Genomic DNA, 19493 nt, shown 5'->3' with positions numbered 1-19493 from the left:
AGTCTCAGCGGACAGAGGAGGAGGAGGAGGATCTGTTCAGCGCTCAGACTGCATGCGCACGCAGCGGGTAAGTTTCAGCTCAGATCAATGTCTTTATAGTAGGCTACATTTTTCTCTAAAATAAGAAACACGATATTGCTTCTGTAGCGACTTGTAGTGTAGCCTATTGCGGTGCTCACTTGACTTTTGGGATCAAAACGTACTTTTAACTTTTTTACCCACTTTCTCTTTATCTGTCAGTATCCTATATGGGTAGGCTAATACTTAGATGGGGCTACTTGTTTTCTGTGATATTTTTATGTTCATGTGCCTTCATTTAATGTTTTCCTAACTGTAGCCTATGAGTTTAAAGCTAACAGCGTGAGGCGAAGTGAAGTTCCTTAAGTAGGCTAAAGAAACCCTAAAACCGGATAAACGCAGATAATTTTCATAGCCTGCCTCCACGGGATTCACTGATAGACTGTGAAACTTAAATTTTACACAAAAAAGTGTGATGTCACAAAAGACAGGAGTTTGCAAAAGCATAGGAACTTAATTTGGACAATTATTTGATGACTTTCAAATACAGCACTTAATAAAGGGTTTATATGCTGTAATAATAGGCGTTAATGGTTAATAAATCATTTACTAATGTTTTAGAGAACAATTACAAGTTATTTATAAGAACGTCATTGGGTTTGCCAGGTTGTAAAATCCTCCTCCTCTGCTCACCAACTACCTTATGGTAATCAGCTGAGTGAAGTCAAGTGACATGCTGGAGGAGGGTTATCTACAACCTGGCAACCTAAAAGTTGTTCTTGTAAATGACTTAGCTGATCTATAAAAGATCAGTAAATTATTTTGTAATATTAACAAAGCCATTAAAAAACCCTCTATAATAGGTGCCTTATTAGAAAGTGGTACTAATATTTTTTCCCCAAACTCAGTTATTATTATAAATGAGCTGCAATCTGTTGTATTATTAATTAAAGTGACCACACTCAGGATGGTGCACTTAAGAAGATACAGTTTTGTTTTGTCTGCTGCACAACACCTCTTGTGTTCTTGTGCTTCAGCTGCACAGTAACATATTTGTTGACACACATTTTCCTCAAGTGTTACACCATGAAGTGGGTGACGACACCTCAGAGACCTCGGCCATTCGTAGTCGTCATGCAGTTGGCTCAGCTTTGGCTGTACAATAGTACACTGTCATGAACACACAGAAGGAGCTCTTATCATTGAATATCAGCCTCTTGTCAGTGTCCATTTATTCTGTCTTTACGTTGGCTGTGTGCAGCCTGACCAGTCTTCAAATCCCATGCAGGGTCAGTCTCCTTTACTGTTTTTTTCACGGGTTCATTTTTAACAAACTGGGTTTGTTTTTTCACAAGTTCATCTGTTAATCCAGGGGAGTCACAATGGAGTCTCACAGACTGAGCAGCTCTCCAGACATCAGGATACAGAGGAACTACACGCAGCAACACAGTCCCAGAGGCAGCCAGGACAACTTGTTTGGAGTCAGGGTGCAGATCCAAGGGATTAAAGGTCAGCCCTACGTGGTTCTGAACAGTTCTGGCCAGGAGAGCCACCGGGACATCTCTGTCATCACTCACCAGGCGGGGTACAATCCAGGCATGGTGAGGATGTCTGCAGATGAAAGACACTCTCCATCTGGGTCACAGAGGACTGCAACCACCTCGTTTCATTATCAGCAACACCCGGAAATTCTGAGACCTTATGACCCTGACAGTAATAACCTGAACCTAGTCATTCCTTCAGCAGCTTCAGTCACTCGACCTGGACAGCTTAAAGCCGGAATTCTTCCTGAGACAACCCAGACTGCTAATGTGAACAAACACAGGATCCCTCTGCCTGCTGAGTGCCCAGAGGAAGACCAGAGTGAGGTGGCCCAGAACAAGGCAACTCCCTCAGGTCGACAGCTCCCTGCAAGGTCCCCAAACTCTGTGGAGACAGATTCCATCTTATCTGTAGGGAAGCTAATAAGCCAGTTCAACAGCAGCCAGCGGAGGGGAAGGGGGGGCCCAAGGAACAGGTTGGACCCAGAGCAGTATCAAAGGTCACGCAGCGTGGACAGCGGTCGGACCTCAGACTCTTCGTCGTCCCCCTCTTCCTCCAGCAAAGCCTCGACTCTGAAGAGCATCAGGGGCGAGACCCCTGGTGGGATATATCCTCCCGGATCAGCCAGGGCTCGACTCCTCAGCGGAGAAGCCTCTTTGGCGAGCAAAAGGGAGGAGAACAAGCCCAGCACACTGCTTAAAGGACATCACGGAAAAGAGACAATATCTCCTCAGGCTGCGAAATTACTTCACAGAGCAGAGAAACCCTCCATCTCCAGATCATGTAGTGACCAGACTGATGAATCTAATGAAAGAGACACACAGGTGAAGAGATTTGCGCTATAGTACAGTTAGTTAGTTAAACTGTGTACTTATTTGCTATATATCCTCTAACCAGGTCACTCCTGATCTTCTGAAAGGACAGCAAGAAGTCTCAGTAGACCCAACTAAAGACACAGCAAAACAAATACTGTTCAGCTACCTCAAGGATGGGTAAGTGCCATTAAGTCCCAAGTATTATTAATAAAAGGAGTAGTTCGAAATTTTGGGAAATTTAGTTATTTGCTTTCTTGCTAAGAGATAGATGAGAAGAGTGATACCACTGTAATGTCTGTATCTAAAATATGAAGCTACACCCTGCAGCTAGCTTAGCTTATGGCACCTTTTAAACACACAGAGTGCTTTACATAAGGTGAAGCAACTCATTGGTACAACATTTGACAACACAATAAAACGCTTAAGTGAAATCAGGCAGTAACAGCTAGCATGAGTCTATGCAAAGGTAAAAAACACAAGCACCTCAAAAGCTCACTTATTAACACATAAAATATACATTGTTTGATTCATAAAGTGTAAAAATGATAAGTGCTATTACAAGGGGTTATGTTCTGTACTATTTCTTGGCCGGGAGCACTAACTTTCTGGAGTCAAAAAAAACTAGATATAACATGTGAGTTTTAGAGGTGCTGGTAAGTGGATTTTATTACTTTTGGGCAGAGAAAGGCTAGCTGTTTTCCACTGTGTCTAGTTTTTATGCAAAGCTAAACTAAGCTAGGCTAAACCAGCTACTAACTGTAGCTTCATATTTGGCGTACAGATCTTCTCATCTCATCGGACAGAAAACGCAAGTATTTTCCAAATGTCAAACTAACAAATTTATAAATGAGTTTGCATTTGTACTTAATAAGCTTAAGTGTAAAAACGTTTTTCTTTTCTTTAACCATACAGCCACCTTTTGGTGATAAGCTTGTGGTTGTGATCATGTAATGTAGTCAGATAAAGGGGTGCTGCTCCAGCTGTGTGAGTTCACTCAGCAGTCAGGAATGCAGAGCATGAACTTGCTTTCCACTGATAAAATAACTTCTTCGCATGGAAAGTATTTAAGATCCGTCAGTGGCTTTTGTAAAAATATGTGCTGGAGTTTTATAAAAAAAATAATTCTGTGTACCTAAAGAAAGTTGAGTGAAAGGAGTTGCATGTTTTTCAGATTGCACTGCCATATCTTTGTTTAGATTTAGGATTAAATATAATTTTATCATTACACCCTGTCAGTACTGTAAGTGGGCTTGTGAAATATTTTTCTTGCTTCTCAGGACGACTGATGATGACTCCATCACTGCGAGGAAAGTCACCCTGTTGCTTGAGAGGGTCGACAAGGTCAAGTGGAAGACTGCTGAGAATGTGGAGGAGGAGGAGAAAGTACGTGTTGGGCTGAGATGTTTGCCAGTGTTGATCACTATTCAGCATGATTTAAATATATTTGTCTAAAAACTGACAATGCTACTGTGTTATTGTCTGTCTCCTTTTCCACATGTGTAGGATTATGCAGCTGGGGTGAAGCTTTTGAAGGAGAAACAGAAAGCACTGGAGGAAGAAGTGTCTGAATTAAAGCAAAAACTGGAAACCGAGATTAAGGTGTGGTGCAGTCCCATACTGCTATATTCACCCCTAAAACACTTGCTTCCTATGCCTGCGACTGATGATGTTCGTTTTTGTTGTTGTGTTGTGCAGAATGAAAAGACTCTTGCCAAGGCTTGTGAAAAGGCCAGAACAGAGAAGAAGAAACTTCAGGAAGAGTTGGCCAAAAGTCAGAAAGAGCTCTGCGAACTCAGGGACAGGCTGGCTGACATCGAGGCAGAACTGCAGTCTACCAAACAGGAGTAAGGAGCTGGTCTCCTACTCATGTAACAGTTTACAAATTGCATCAGCTAAAAGAGCCAATAGAGAAAAGTCTCATTTTAAACCCTTGAAATCGAGTGCAATCCTCAAAAGGTGTCAGATTGATGCTAAAAAGCAAAACGCTAACTGCATCACACACTGTAGTTTTCCCCTATTATTGGCTAGCTATTTCTTGGCTTCTGGGAGTCACTACTGGGAGTCACTACTCCCAGCCAAGAAATTGTCCAGCACATGTTTTTTGTATGGATTAACAAATGACACATAACAGTAGAGCTTTAGAGATGCTGGTAGGTGATTTTTTTTACCTTTGAACAGGGCCAGTCTAGCTGTTTCCCCCTGTGCCCAGCGTTTATGCTAAGCTAAGTTCAGCTAACCGAAAGCTGACTGGCTAACCTTTCTAAAAATTTAAAGCAGGGTAAGCAGGCTTCTTTCCTTGAAATAAAATATGAAACGTCTTTCTTGCATATGTTTGTATGTTGTCAGGCTAACTCTTATGAAGGCAGAGAGAGGGAGATCTAAGACGGAGATGAAAGACCTTCAGCAGCAGCTCTCTGAGATGCATGATGAGCTGGACCAGGCCAAGAAGGCAGAGGTGATAAACACAGAGAAAGAAGTCCTTCTGAAGGTAAGTGAAACCACATGCACAAGATACACGTCACAAATCAACCGCAGCTGTAAAGCTCCTTCACTAGCAGTGATGTTGTACTTTGTGTGTCAGGATTTGGCGCAGCTGCGTTTGGACTTTCAAGAGATGCTGCAGGTGAAGGAGGAGCAGGAGGAGGTGCTGCGCCGTAAGGAGAGGGAGCTCAGTGCCCTAAAGGGGGCGCTCAAAGAGGAAGTGGAGACTCATGACAACTATATGGCCGCTCTGAAGGATGAATATGAAAACGAGCTAGAAAAGCTGCTCAGGGATTTAGAGCTGGTTAAAGAGGTAACACGGAAGACATACGTTTCTACAATTTCTCTTTATTTTGAAAAACTAAAACGTGTTTTTTTGCCTCTCATGTTCATCATTTGTTATTCCATCCTGTCTACCAGAGCAATGCACTAATGGGGCAAGAGAAGGTAGAAGCAGAGGAGGAAAGAGGTGCAGCTAAGGTTCAGCTGAAGGAGCTGACCCAGGAGAGAGATCAGCTGAGAAGAAAAGTGCAGGAGCAGAAAAACAAGGTGGATCAGCTGAGTCAGGCAATCCAGGAGTGTAAAACCACAGAGAGGCTGCTGGACCAGAGAGCAAAGCAGCTGGAGGTGGGATACTTGGAAACATGAGTTTTTCCAGCATATATTATACTGATGTGCTCTATTAATTATATGAACAATTTTTTCCTCGTTCCCCAGATGGAAAAGCAGCAGGTTGAGGAAGCACTGAAAGATGTGAGGAGGAATGAGGAAGAGATCTCTCAGTCTAACCAGTCGCTGCTCACTCGCTTGGAGGATGTACAGGTAAAGCAAGGTCGCTGTTAGCTTCAGAGAAACAGCTTGGTGGTGTTGTGGTGGCCTAATGGTCTAAGATGCATGCTAAGTAACTGCAAAGTCCTTTGTTTCATCACATCCCCTCTCACTTCCCACGCTTCCTGTCTCTCTACACTGAGGGATCAAATAAAGTCAAAAACATCCTCAAGAATCTTAATCAAAAAAGACAAACGGCTTGAATGACTTATTTCAGGACATTTTATATCCCTTGGTAGCTCACAGTCTCCCCCTTTGTTCTGTTTTTGTTTTTTTCTCCAGGGTAAGTTAACCAAACTAAATCATGAGCACAGGGACCTGAAGGAGAAACTGAAGGAGGAGAGAAAGCAAAAAGAGGAGCTGTGGAAGACAAAAACTGAACTGGAGGATGAGAGGAGGCTGCAGGACAGGGCTGTGGAGCAGCTGCAGAGGAAGGTGAGAGGTGGACCTGGACTATTTATTGGGCCCTCTGGGAAAATCCAGCTTTTTCTGTCTGGAGTCAAATGAGACCTGAAAATCAACAATCTTGACCCTGAAGCCACATGAGATCCGCAGAAATAGCTCATATTTCTTGTCATTGGATTAGATGCATTATGGCCTATTTCCCTATAACTAAAGAGGTCCACTTATCTCATCTAAGACGCGCTCTTTGTTTCTGTCTGTGCTCAGATGAATAGCATCATGGAGGAGTGTGAGGCGTCTACAGATGTACTTCAGAACCAGGTCGATGAGGCCAGAGAGAAGAATCAGAGGGAGTTGGACGAGCTGCGGCGACAGCTGCAGGAAAAGGGAACAGAGCTGGAGAAATCCCGTCAGGCAGCCAAAAAACTGCAGGAAGAGGTGTGGTACTCATTGTCTCTCTGATTCACCAGTATGTGGTTTCAACTTAGTTCAGTCTGTAGTCACCGAGAAAACCAAATAAAAACTCGACGCCAGGATGGAAAGGAGTTACGTCCCTTTGTTTCAGTATTTTTTGGACTGAGTTAGTGGTAACAGGATCCTAAAACATGTTTTAAAATTCTGCGTGAGATTAAACAGAAACATAAAAGAGTAGCCTCTCAGATGTGTTACCAAATATGAGTACTTGCATACATGTTAAATAATGTCTGACTGAGTGCCCATTAGTAGACATTGCATGTTACCTTATCTTACAGTGGGTGTTTGTTCTGTGGTCTGTTATGCATGCAGCTGCTTCCTCTGGAGGAGGATCTGCGTTGGTGTCGCAGGGAGCAGCAGGAGGCCCAGCTGAGGGCCCAGCAGCTGGAGCAGAGGGTGGAGGAGCTTGAGGAAAGGAACACAGCCACGGTGGGAGAGCGAGAGCGGCAGGTCAAAATCATGGAGGTAAACGTCTCAGCAACCTTAACTGTGGAATAAAAGGGGTAGTCCAGCAATTTAGTGTTAGACTTCTATAATGTTGGGGGGACTTGGGCCTGGGTGTCAAAATTTATACCATCCCTAGTTTGCAATGCAAGGTTTTTGTTACAGATTTGTGGCCTCCACGCCAAACTGACTTCTCAGACTTTGGAAACCTCTCTTCAGTGCCACATAAGTCATTATACAGCTGTTTTCACAGGCGGAGCATGTCTAACCTTGTAAGTAAAGTAAAATCAGCGGAGCCACCTTTAAGATACTGACAGATGAATAAGATTCATCCAAATAATAGTTATTTGACACAGTGCAGAATATAGAAATTGGCATTTGCATTAGCACAAATATTAATAAATCGCTGTTGATAGGTGTAAAGAAAAACAAAAAGAAGCAAAAATACCAACACACTGCTCTCTCATTCTCATGTCATGACAATATTTTCACCACAAATTGTCCTCCTTGGACTATTGTTAATCAGAACCAGCAAAGAATTTATGAATTTACCATGTGCCTCCAAAAATTACAAACTTTTTTTTAACATAACAGCCATGACTGCTGCCTTTGTCCAGAAATGTTTTGACAATCAATATAAAATATTTCCACACTAACAGTAGATCTCATCCTTTAGTCACAGTTTAAACATAAAAGTTTAGAGTTTAGATCACAACAACAATGTTCCCTGGGATAATAACATGATATATATATATATATGCTTGCTACAATCAAATATGTTGATCATTAGGAGCTTTCAATTAGAAATTGTATTAACTGTCTTATTAGAGCTCACAGTCACAGTTCATCACAGGTTTTGAGGTGTTTAGCAGTTCAGGTTGAAGTATTTGCACTCACTTATTCCTGTGAACTATAAGGGTGCTGAAAAGAGCCCTGGCAACAACATCTCACAGCTCAGCGCAGTTTGTCTTGCTGATAACAAAACATTACACAGTGACACCAGAGTGTTGACACTGCGTATCGACCGAAGAAGCTCATGTTTACTGTACAAAGCTATCAGACCTGTCTTGTGTTCTCAGGAATCTTCCTTCACTCTTTCCTCCCTTTCCAGTGTCAAACGCTCACATACATTCAACACTATACATAATCCTTTTTCAAATGTTATAATCTTTGACTTACTGCATTTTTTTCCACAGTTTTCTTCATATATTACTATACATTGCTCTTTTTTAAAATTTGAGTCAGTTTTCTAACCATAGCCTCAAGGGATAGATTCATCATGTCCTTTGTATGTAAACATGACAGCGTCATGCAATACATATTTACTTGATGGTGGTTTGACAGTTTTTTATGCTTTCCCTCTCCTCTCAGGGACGTATCAGTCAACTAGAAGCAGATCTTAATGATGAGCGCAGCAGTGCTGACCGCCTGATGGAACGATTAGACAAAACCAAAGAGCAGGCAGGTTTACTCCCTCACTCTCTTTTCTACACAAAGCTCTAACTTTCTATCTGCTCACATTCATAAATTCACCTAGCCCTACATCTGGTTTTATCATAAACAGATTGGGCTGGGGGGCTGAGGGCTGAGTACTTATGTTTCCGCTCAGACACTGAAAGTTGCTGACTGGTGTTTCCAGCCTGGTTGTGAAACAAGTTTTGTTTTTGTTTCTTAATGTTCACTTTGCCCTGAATCATGACTAAAACCCCACTGACTTCATATATGTTTCTTCATTTCTGAGCCACACATCCTCAGTGTGCCTGTAAAAGTAGGCCACCATTTATGGGAGCAAACTGATGCAGACTAATTGACACAAAACACTATTTTGGGCACATTGCAAAACAAAAACAGCTAACTATTGTGAGCAGCTATTCACACTCCCTTCACTGGGCCTCTGGATGTTATTAGAGAGCCTTTAGATCTGATGTGGCTGCTCAGACCAGACAGCATTTCCTCTGACTTTAGGAATTAAGCTGAGATTTTTTCATTTAATCTGAAGGCGATTGTCAACAGGTCTTGCCCTTTTTAAGGCATTGTTTTCATTCAATATGGAACGTAGTACGTATGCAGTGGAAGCGCATATTTATCTCTGTGGTTAGAAATTTGCATAAAGAATTAGTTTGTGGTCCAGTGCCAACACATCTTACGCTTGTTAACTTACTAAACATTTATGGTATGTTATATATTATGACTAATTGTTTAAGACAGTGGTTTCTAATCTAGGTGTTGGGCATCTCCAAAGGGTGAAAGTTCTGATACACACATTTCTGGACTTTTGACTGAATGTTTGCTTTGTTTTGTGAAATTTTGGATTATTTTACCTCTTTGAGCCTCAAACAGTTATTTAAATAAAGCCATTGTCTTTGGTGGAACTCATAAATATCTGAAAAATGAAAGAGGCTCCAACTAGACACTGCTCTTTTCTGAGAGGCCACAGGACAAAAGGGTTGGGAAACTGTGGTTTAATCTTTAACAATGTGTTTAATAAATTTTTCTTTATGTAAAATCTTAATATGTGCAGTAACTCATAACTATGTCATACAATAATATGTAAATACTAAAGTACAAATATCTCAAAATTGCTCAGCACCTGAGTAACTGTACTCAATGACTTTCCACCACTGCTGAAAGGTAAAAACTGAAAACTGTGTTTCTGTGTGACAGATGGATCAGATGAGGAACGAGCTGATGCAGGAGAGAGCAGTCAGGCAGGACCTGGAGTGTGACAAGATAAGCCTGGAGAGACAGGTACTGACTCCTGACCCACACAATGCCTGGATAGCCAGGAAGTTAAAGTAGCGGGACGTTAAAGGAGTTTAAAAAGTAACGTTTTTTTTTAAAAGTTCTTAGCACACCCTCAGTCAGAGATGTGGGTTATGCTCTGCATGTTTGATCCGATCACCTCTTAAATATATATAATAAATATATGTCATATATATATATATGAAGTATTAAAATGTTAAAGTACATAAAGTGCACAAATGTATGCATTTAATACTTGATATATATATATATATATATATACTTGATATATACATATACATATGTTTTTTTTTTCAAATGTTATACTGTACTGAAAATCTTGAACTGATCTCTACTTAAACTGAGAATACTCTATCCGCTGATGAATGCCATGAGATGTGGCTGAAAGCTCTGGACAATTTCCAGAAAGTGGACCTGGTATTAAGAATGATAATGAAGCATCAAGCTTACAGTATATTTAGGGGGTTGAAAATCTACAAATAAAATCACGTAAATTTAAAGAAAAGAAAACTAAAATGACTTCTAAATAGATCATGTGATGGCTGACACCATCTTTTTCTTTTAAACTTTTGTTATTGCTGAGTATTTAATTCCATTTTATTATATTTATCTTTACTTGCCTGTTTACACCCTGGTTCAACCATGTAAAGCACTTTGCAACTTTGTGAAGAGTGCTGTATAAATAAAGTATTAAACTATATTATCACCAACCCCATGTGTAACTCAGCAAACCCTGCCTATCTGGCATCAGACCTGCAGGACATTTAATAGCCCAGATAATCCAGCATCATTACTCTCAGCGCACATCTAAATGTTAGTGTTAACCTACTTAAGGTAACCTGCAGGCTTTTCTTGTTTCTGTTTAATTCAGTGTTAATCACCAAAATGCAAAGCTGTTTTTTTAAATTGTGAAATCTGTGTTGTTTACACCCCTCTGTATTTGTGTCACGACACTCAACACCTCTTTAATAATTTCCTCCTTTAACTGTTTTTCTCCATCATGATCACACACACAAAAACATCACTCAGCAGGCGAGAGTTAGAGGATCTTGTAGGTCTGATTTATAGCCTCCGGTGCCCAGCCTGCTCAGGTGTGTTGCATCCCTGAAAAAGTCTCAGCTCCACCCACCAACTTCCTGGATTAAAAGTGAATAAACACAGCAACATGGAAGAACAACATAGGGCCAATGCTGAGGTCGTCAGTACCTTCCATGCATTTTCTGGCACAGGGCTGTACTTCGTTTAGATCAGTGGTATAATGTGAAACTCTTGGCTGGACTGTGTATACCACCATCTGCCAGCATGTGTTCATGCATGCAGTTTTGCCTAATTTATGACATTCTTCTGTTTCATTTCCTCTGTCAGAATAAAGACATGAAGAGCAGAGTGACTCATCTGGAAGCATCACAGAAGACCAACCAGGATTCACTTGTCTCTAAACTTAACAGCCGCATCCAGGAGCTTGAGGAAAGGTTGCAAGGAGAAGAGAGGTGAGCACCTGCACATTAAATAATGACCTTATAACATTAAACATTTGCAGACATAAATGGAAACAGTTTGTATATACCAGTGAAGGATAACACTTGAAAGACACTTTGGATAATGGCTCCATCAGATACTTGATGGCTGTCGAGCAGTGAACCCACTCATATCACTTTCCCTGTGGTTGTAAGGTTAAGTGTCTCTGGTCCAAACACACTGGGAAGGTGTTGAGTTACAGGGAGCTGCAGCAGCGATGTGATCTCTTGGTGCTTTTGCCCTCAGAGACAACAACAACCTGCAACAAGTGAACCGCAGGCTGGAGCGCAAGGTGAAGGAGATGAAGATTCAGGCGGACGAGGAACACGTCAACCTGCAGAGCCAGAGAGACCAGGTAGACACGTCTTTTAAACACAAAGTTGTCAAGTTGTCGGGAGCAGCAGACTTGACTTGTGATTCAATATCTCACTTCTGTGAACTCTGCAGCTGACTCAGAGACTGAAGACGGCGAAGAGGCAGATGGATGAGGCGGAGGAGGAGATCGAGCGTCTGGAACACGCTAAAAAGAAGCTGCAGAGAGAACTGGACGAACAGATCGAGGCCAACGAGCAGTTTCATGGCCAACTGAGTGCACTGCGGAATGAGATGAGGTGACCACTGAGTTTCTGTGTTTAATGTAAATCAAATCACATTGTACTTTAACTCTAGTAATTGAATATATATATATATATATATATATATATATATATATAATTTATATATATATGTTTTTTTTTTTGCATTAACAGGCGTAAGAGGAAATCACCTCCTTTGATTAAGGTTGTGGAGGACGATGTGAACAATGTGGATGACTTTGGATCTGACTGATTGACTGACGTGTGATAGCAACAAAATGCAGTCATTTCTGGACTTTATGAAGGGGCTTTGGACTTACTGTGAAGAATCGCTGATATCATAATTCAACATAATTCTATTAACAGCTCAGGTGTGATTTCATAATGTTTCCAGTTGTGAATAGCATGGCACCTTGCCAAGGCTGACCTCTTGTGGCAACATATGTAACTACAGTATCTGACAAACATGTTTTTCAGTGCAACAGAGAAACTGGCTTGAAACTTACTTTTACGTAAATTGATTAATTTGTTCCCTAAGTTATTCGTTGTTGTTTTTTGGTGTGAGTTAATATGGTGCAAACTGTAAATCTTAAACTAATGAATAAATCTATCCCAACATTCTCTCATGTTTATACACCAACTGTAAAGTGGTGGTAGATGTAGAAGTATTCAGATCCTAACTAAAAGTAACAATACCACACTGTGAAAATGTTCCACTAAAAATAAAAGTCTTGCATTCAAAACGTAAAATTATGTAAGTATTAGCAGCACAATGTACTTCACTATAAGTACTCATTATCCAGAAAATGTTCCCTCTCTGTTTCTTATATCTGATGTTTCTGGATTAATGTTACTGCTGCATTAATGTGTATGTAGCATTTTACTGCTGTAGATGTTTATGGTTGAACTAATTTTAACTATTTTATATACTGTTGTTAGTAGCTAGTTTATTCTACAGCAATGCATCATGTTCTATAAAATCATCATATGTTTCTAGTGTTGCTGTCCTGTGGGAACCACATATCTCTAAAAATTCAACTTTTCATGAGGTCAGAAAAACAGCCCTGTTTTCAGCTTAGTGACGATGCATTTTCCAGCTAATCCAAGGGTACGGTGTAAATTGTTAATTTTGCTCAAGAAGTGGGAGTATTTTCTCAATACATAAAGGAACACTTCAAACCTTCATTAGAAAGATCACCAAATCAGGAGATACATGGTTTTCACTGGATAGGAAGCGTATGAAAAATTGTAATCTGAAAATTAACTAGTAACTAAAGCTGTCAGACAAATGTAGTGGAGTAAACGTTACAGTATTTGCCTCTGAGATGTTGTGAGGTAGAAGTATAAAGTTGCACAAAATGGAAAAACACAAAAGTAAAGTACCTCAAACTTGTACTTAAGAACAGTACCTGCGTAAGTTCTTAATTACATGCCACCACTGATGACTACACACAGAAATAAAGAAAACCTGATTTGAATTGGTGTTTAATGGAGTACAAATCACACCTGTCTATCACTTGGCCTGTCGTCTGCTATGAAACTCTTTGTGTTGACGAGGCTGACGAAGGAGTGTGATGGTTGTACAAATGGATCAATGATCTGAGCTGAATGGCTGCAGTCGGGTAGAGGTGGAGATTTGACACGAGAGCTCTGATCAACTCCGGAGATTCACACTGCTGAACATTTGGTAGTTTTAACAGCATTTGGCACAGTGATACATGGAAATACAACAAAAGCCAAGCATGAGGCAACACTGTGCTCTCAAACATGGAATACTCAAGGAATTCCTGGCAGAATTCCTGGGGACATTTGTCTTGGTTGTAAGTAGCATTTTGTATTATATATATATATATATATATATATATATTACTTTACACTATATATTTGCCTTAAAAGTTGTTTCAAGTCTGACATCTTGTTTAGTATTGAGCTCCAGACTGCTCAAGTTTGTGTTCAGAACTGTTCTTGTTCCATATATGCTCTTCATTATGTTATCTTGTTGTTGTCAAATTAACAGATGTCAGTGAAAAACTGTTGTTCGCTTCCTTTCTGTTTTTCAGTTGTTTGGCTGTGGCTCAGTCGCTCAGACTACCCTCAGTCGAAACACCCTGGGTGAGCCTCTCACCGTCCACATTGGCTTCTCTGTAGGGCTGATGATGGCAGCGTATGTTGCTGGTGGAGTGTCAGGTAAATGTGCTTCTAACTTCAGCACCTAGTTATTTATTTCCACTCAGGTAGAACTTATCTCACATGAGCTGCCACACCCCACTCAGAGTGGCTGATATGGTACAGCATGTGCAATGTAATTTAATGAATACTTGTTAATGGATGTTGCTGAGATCAATTTCCTACTCTACTGGGTACTGGTATGTTGTCAAATCATCTGAAAAACATCAGTTTTAATAATATAGTTGCTTGTTGTTTGCAGCTTCTTTGCTTCATTTGATCTGCTGCTTTGTACTACAGACAGTAGTTAACAGACAACCTGTGCCAGAATATATAAACAGTCTGACACAGCTCGCTTGTATCTGTTGTAATGAAAACGTTGTTACTAGTGAGGCTTGCAGCTTGTAATAATATAACTTTACGGCTTCCTGTCCAGCCATGTGCAACCTCCACGGCTCCAGTGTCAGCAGGAACGTGCCAGCTCTCTGTCCAGATTCAATGAATGTGGTCTGACCATTGATTTGTTAGTGTTAGTGCACAACCTCTCTGGGGTCATACATAACCCTGGGCACTAAATGTCCTGCAAACTACATTGATCATAGGCTACGTTCATCTGTCTCTGACAGAGACCAGACTCCAAACGAGACTGCTTGCCTCATCTGAGCAGCAGCTTCTTCCAATTTTACATCAAAAGGACCAAATAGATTACATTATAGAAAACATGGAAGACAGATTGCCAACTGATTTTTAATATGCTTTTAAACAATTAAAACGGGCAGGATGTAAGCACAGTTTGATGAAAAAAAAGGAACGGAATAAAGCCGCTTTTGTTTGTTTTTTGACTTATAGGTTGAATTTCTAATATGTGACCATTATTCTAATTGTGAACATACATAACAAACCCTGCACCGCCCCAGGTGCCGCTCCCCTTCTGCTGCCCCTTGTAAATGTGACAGCTTCGTTAATGATGGAGAGGATATTATGGCGGCCAGCCACCCCCACCCTCTGCGCCCCTCTCTCATTCTCTGCTTTGTCCTCTGTCCCAGGGGGCCATGTGAACCCTGCAGTGTCTCTGGCCATGGTGATTCTGGGCAAACTGAAGATCTGGAAGTTTCCCTTCTATGTCATCGCTCAGTTTCTTGGAGCTTTTGCTGGGGCTGCTGCAGTCTTCGGGTTATACTATGGTGAATACACCTATGCTTTATTCCCTTATACATGCATATTAAACCATAACAGTTGTTAATGATCTCCAAAAACTTAGATCCTCCCAAACTTGAAAAAAAACTCTTAATGGATCCCTGTGCACAGTTACAATTATGTATTTGTCCTCCTCACAGATGCTTTCATGGACTTCACCAGTGGGGTTCTGTCAGTGACAGGAATCAATGCAACAGGTCACATCTTTGCTTCCTACCCTGCGAGACACCTGTCCGTCCTCGGCGGCTTCATCGATCAGGTGAGCTCTGTGCACTGTGACCCAATGACCTACCCTCTACTCTGCATCGCCACTCCCATTCAGGCTCTAAATACTGCAAAGTCTGACAAATGTAGCTAATGCAATATTGATTGCCCCATTTAGTCTGCGAACACCCCGTCTTTTGCTTAGTTTTGGGTCTAATGACCCATTTCCTGGCATTCACTGGAAGGTCAAATCTATACTTAACACCATTTTCCGTCTTTTTAGTCTGTGCAGCGATCCAAAAATAACACTTCTACCAGCTTAAAACTGTTGAAAACCACATCAGGTGAACCAGATAAGTCTAATCAGTGTGACTGTGCTTATGTTATTGTTTCCTTTTGAATATCTGTGTAACAGCGGTGCTGCAGGTTGTGGTCATTAAATACTTTTTATTTAAATAATTAATGGCAGTTAAAACCTAGATTTGAAACATTAAGATCAGACTTACTTGTTTTAATGATATCTATCTATATGATACATATATGATATAGCAAATGTGATATTAATGTAGTCTACTCAATACAGCCAATACAGGTTGATTCTAGGCATTATATTTATTTTTAAAATATATGATATTTACACAAAGACATTCACATATACTCAGATATACATGAATGTAAAGTAAACAGAAATGTGTGCAGGAGAGGTAGGAAGCTAAGAGCTTCTCTCTTAAAAACGCAAGGCGATATAAACACAATAACAAAAAATACAAATAATCAGGGAAAACAAAATCAATCAACGCTGTAGTTGTACCTGCCTAAACTCTGCTGTTTATCAAACGAATGGCGTTCTGCTCCTGCAGGTGGTGGGGACAGGTATGCTGGTCTTGTGCATCCTGGCTATCATTGATGATGAAAACACTGGAGCTCCCAAAGGTGTGCAGCCACTGGCTATTGGTCTGATCATCATGGCCATTGGTGTGTCCATGGGACTGAACTGTGGCTACCCCCTCAACCCTGCCAGAGACCTGGGACCCCGACTGTTCACAGCTGTAGCAGGATGGGGCATGGAGGTCTTCAGGTACTACAGCAGAAGACGACAGATCAGGATTTAAAAAAAACAAACATCTGATTAAAAAATGTTATGTTAAGTTTTGTACCAGTTTTCAATCAAATACACTATTAATGCTATTATACTCTGTGTGGGTCTCTTGGCAACGATCAGACCTTAGAGAAATGACCCATCGTTTAAAAAAATTGATTTATTAGTTGTAATGTCATATGAGATAATGCTGAGCCAGGAAAATTGAGAACTATAAAGAAACATGGAATAAATAGATGTTACATCTGAAGAGAACTGTAATTTTATCAACCTACATAGTTAACTCAGTAATTGTAGTGTTAGACTTTGGATTGTATGCGTAAAATGTTACATGTTGATTAATGAATTGTAATCCTAAAAGTAGCTAAAAGTCCATAGTGGCAAAATGTGAATTGCTATTTTTGAGAGAGAACCAAAACAAATGTTATTGTTTCATTTTCCGCAAAACAATGTTCATTTGTTTGTATTGTTTATATAAAGACATGCATCCAATCTTTATTAACAAATTAATTCAATCCAATAATAAACTGAGACAGTTTAAATTATGACACATACACACACAGATATATATATATATGCCTGCCTGCTGAGCTGTTGACATGAACTACGCTGTTATATAATGTCACATGCACTTAACAGATGCAGTCGATGCTTGTGAATGATCCAGGGACCTGCAGTGGCCTATGTGCCTGCTGCTTGTGAGACTGCCAGAGACATATTGAACTCTTTCCTCTTATTCCTTTGTATGCTTCCCTTTAGCACTGCAGACAACTGGTGGTGGATCCCTGTGGCAGGGCCCATGGTGGGGGGCGTGGTCGCAGCCGTCATCTACTACCTGCTCATTGAGCTGCACCACCACCGTGACGAGCCTGAGAAGCCCCACGAGGAGGAAGACGAGGAGGAAGACGAGGAGGACGAGGATATCAGTCTGAAGGACAAATATGAGATGATCACCATGAGCTAAAAAAAAACAACAATAACCTCCAGGACTAACTGGTCAGAATCCGCTGTTTTACTGTCAGTCAGGTGAAGAACAATCCGGCACAGCTTCGATCTGTAAGGACAGGTTTCCTCTTGTTAGGGCTCTCTTTGGCAAGCACGTAATAATAGGATAAGCTGTAACTCTGCTGCTTGACTTTATGCTCTGCAGAGACAAGCTTTTCAATTCAGTGTCTACAACATTAAGAGCATTTATGGGTAAAAAACTTTAGGAAAATAAATTAGGAAATGTTTTAGAACAGCAGCTAAATAAGCACTGCGAATATTGGTTTGGTCTCTGCTGTGGGTAGAAATACACAAAACACGCAGAAAGTTGAACCGTCTTTGTCAAATACTGAACCCACCATCCAAACCAATACTTTTTATGTTTCATGAACACAATCCCAGTCCTGTGTGCTTCACATTGTTATGATTTTCATATATATTCTCATATATATGTAAATACTGTATATTATAGATATTAGATACAAAATACCCTTTGGCTCTATTCACTTGTAAACGATTGGTACTGGACTAATAGTTTTACATGCCAGTTCCTTTTATGTTTGCTCCAACTTTCTTCAATGGTTGTGATGACATTATCTTTATATTCACTTAAAACCTTTTGGGATTTTTTTTTTGGTTCTAACTTGTAATTCTTTTCTTCGTTTGCGAACCTCCTGTTTATTATTAATATTTGTATTTTACTCAGTGTTGTTTTGTCTACATTAAAGTTTCTACAAATAGCAATTTCATAATAGATATTTCACTTCAGGGGCTTGTATCACATACTGCATCATCTATTACATTCATCACTGAAAACCGCAGTTAAGGTGACTGAGTTTGTTGATGTAATGTTCCTCTCAGCATTTACATCATTACATAATATATATCCTCATACATCCCTTAAATTGTTGTGTAGGCCTTAATAAACAATGCGATAAAGTGAAAGAGGACAGTAACAGCAGACATGAATCTCACCAGCAGTGCAAGTACATTTATTAGGCCTAAGATTGAACACCTTCACCGACACAAGAGATGGATCATTTAAGTTTAGTTGTTAGGATTGCAGAGGATGATTACACCTCACAGTGTCAGCTCAGAGCATTATGCTGTAAAATATTTCCTGTGCGAGCTGATTACTCTAGTTAGTGTCCTTGTGCATATCAAAGATGATCTTAGTCACAGTGGGATGTCTGATTTGAACTCTAGCAAAAACTCCACTGAATTGAAAAGTTTACTTAGTGATCCCATCCAGACTCCACAAATGATTAAAAAAATCTCATTGGAAAATCCAGAAACTATGAACTTGTGGGTATTTTCCATTTCAAACGTTTAACTGCCGGAGACTGAAAAGGTTCAAGGTTTTAAATTTCCACATCACACCTGTATATGTTGCATATTGAACCATGATCAACTCCCGAACAAGTTGTGATGTCACAAACTCGTATATACTTTAGTAACTTTCTCCCTTAAGTAGAATTTAAAAACATGCATTTAGTGTCAAACTCTGCACATGCATGCTACTGCTTAGTTACTATAGCTTTCAGATTTATAAATCGGAGTCAGAAGAGTGGAGTAGAAGTATACAATTGCATATGTGGATATACTAAAGAAGAGTACAAGTACCTCAAAATAACACAACTCCACTCTTCATGCTAAGTGTCAGAGACAGGGTGAGGGTCACTGTCTGACACCAGGGCCAAGCCAGTCTGGAAGAGAAAACAGCACAAGAGTACCAGTACAAGAAGCCACCACATCCTCGGAGTGGAGAGGTATCTGACACCAGCCTGAAGGTCAAAGTAAAGCTTGTATTGTGACAAGTTTTAACCTTGTTGCATACCAGCCGAAACCACTCAGCTGTGAAGGACACCCTAACGGCAAGCTTGTACAACGTGATACATCAACAACCGATCACAAATTCCTTGCTTAACTGCACCAACGCCCCAACGGGAGACTGCAAGTTGAAAGCAGCGCCTTAGTTTGTTC

General features: G+C 40.4%; 2 protein-coding genes across 4 annotated transcripts; both read left to right on the top strand.

The window, feature by feature from the left end:
* Positions 1-45: 45 nt before the first annotated feature.
* Positions 46-13338, top strand: LOC123962169 (cingulin-like protein 1). Of its 3 annotated transcripts, none has more exons than XM_046038130.1 (19): positions 46-67; positions 1374-2384; positions 2458-2552; positions 3653-3758; positions 3879-3974; positions 4071-4219; positions 4722-4863; positions 4957-5169; positions 5277-5483; positions 5574-5678; positions 5967-6119; positions 6354-6524; positions 6873-7025; positions 8376-8465; positions 9669-9752; positions 11133-11257; positions 11532-11640; positions 11733-11896; positions 12035-13338. In XM_046038130.1, exons 2-19 carry the CDS (start codon positions 1401-1403, stop codon positions 12111-12113), a joined length of 3225 nt encoding a protein of 1074 aa, XP_045894086.1. In that variant the 5' UTR covers positions 46-67; positions 1374-1400; the 3' UTR covers positions 12114-13338. The 3 variants fall into 3 exon arrangements, with proteins under 3 accessions (XP_045894086.1, XP_045894088.1, XP_045894087.1); XM_046038132.1 differs by having other exon boundaries at positions 47-67; positions 1391-2384; XM_046038131.1 differs by lacking the exon at positions 46-67 and adding an exon at positions 986-1307 and having other exon boundaries at positions 1391-2384.
* A 124-nt stretch (positions 13339-13462) lies between these two features.
* LOC123962175 (aquaporin-9-like) lies at positions 13463-17936 on the top strand. The gene is made up of 6 exons (XM_046038139.1): positions 13463-13680; positions 13921-14047; positions 15073-15210; positions 15364-15482; positions 16288-16513; positions 17294-17936. The coding sequence occupies exons 1-6, from the start codon at positions 13579-13581 to the stop codon at positions 17488-17490; spliced, it is 909 nt and encodes a 302-aa protein (XP_045894095.1). The 5' UTR covers positions 13463-13578; the 3' UTR covers positions 17491-17936.
* Positions 17937-19493: the final 1557 nt, after the last annotated feature.

This window comes from Micropterus dolomieu, linkage group LG22 (assembly GCF_021292245.1).
Source record: "Micropterus dolomieu isolate WLL.071019.BEF.003 ecotype Adirondacks linkage group LG22, ASM2129224v1, whole genome shotgun sequence".
NCBI classification, from domain to species: Eukaryota; Metazoa; Chordata; class Actinopteri; order Centrarchiformes; family Centrarchidae; genus Micropterus; species Micropterus dolomieu.
Note: the sequence above shows the minus strand (reverse complement) of the source record. Positions and strands in the feature narration are given on the sequence as shown.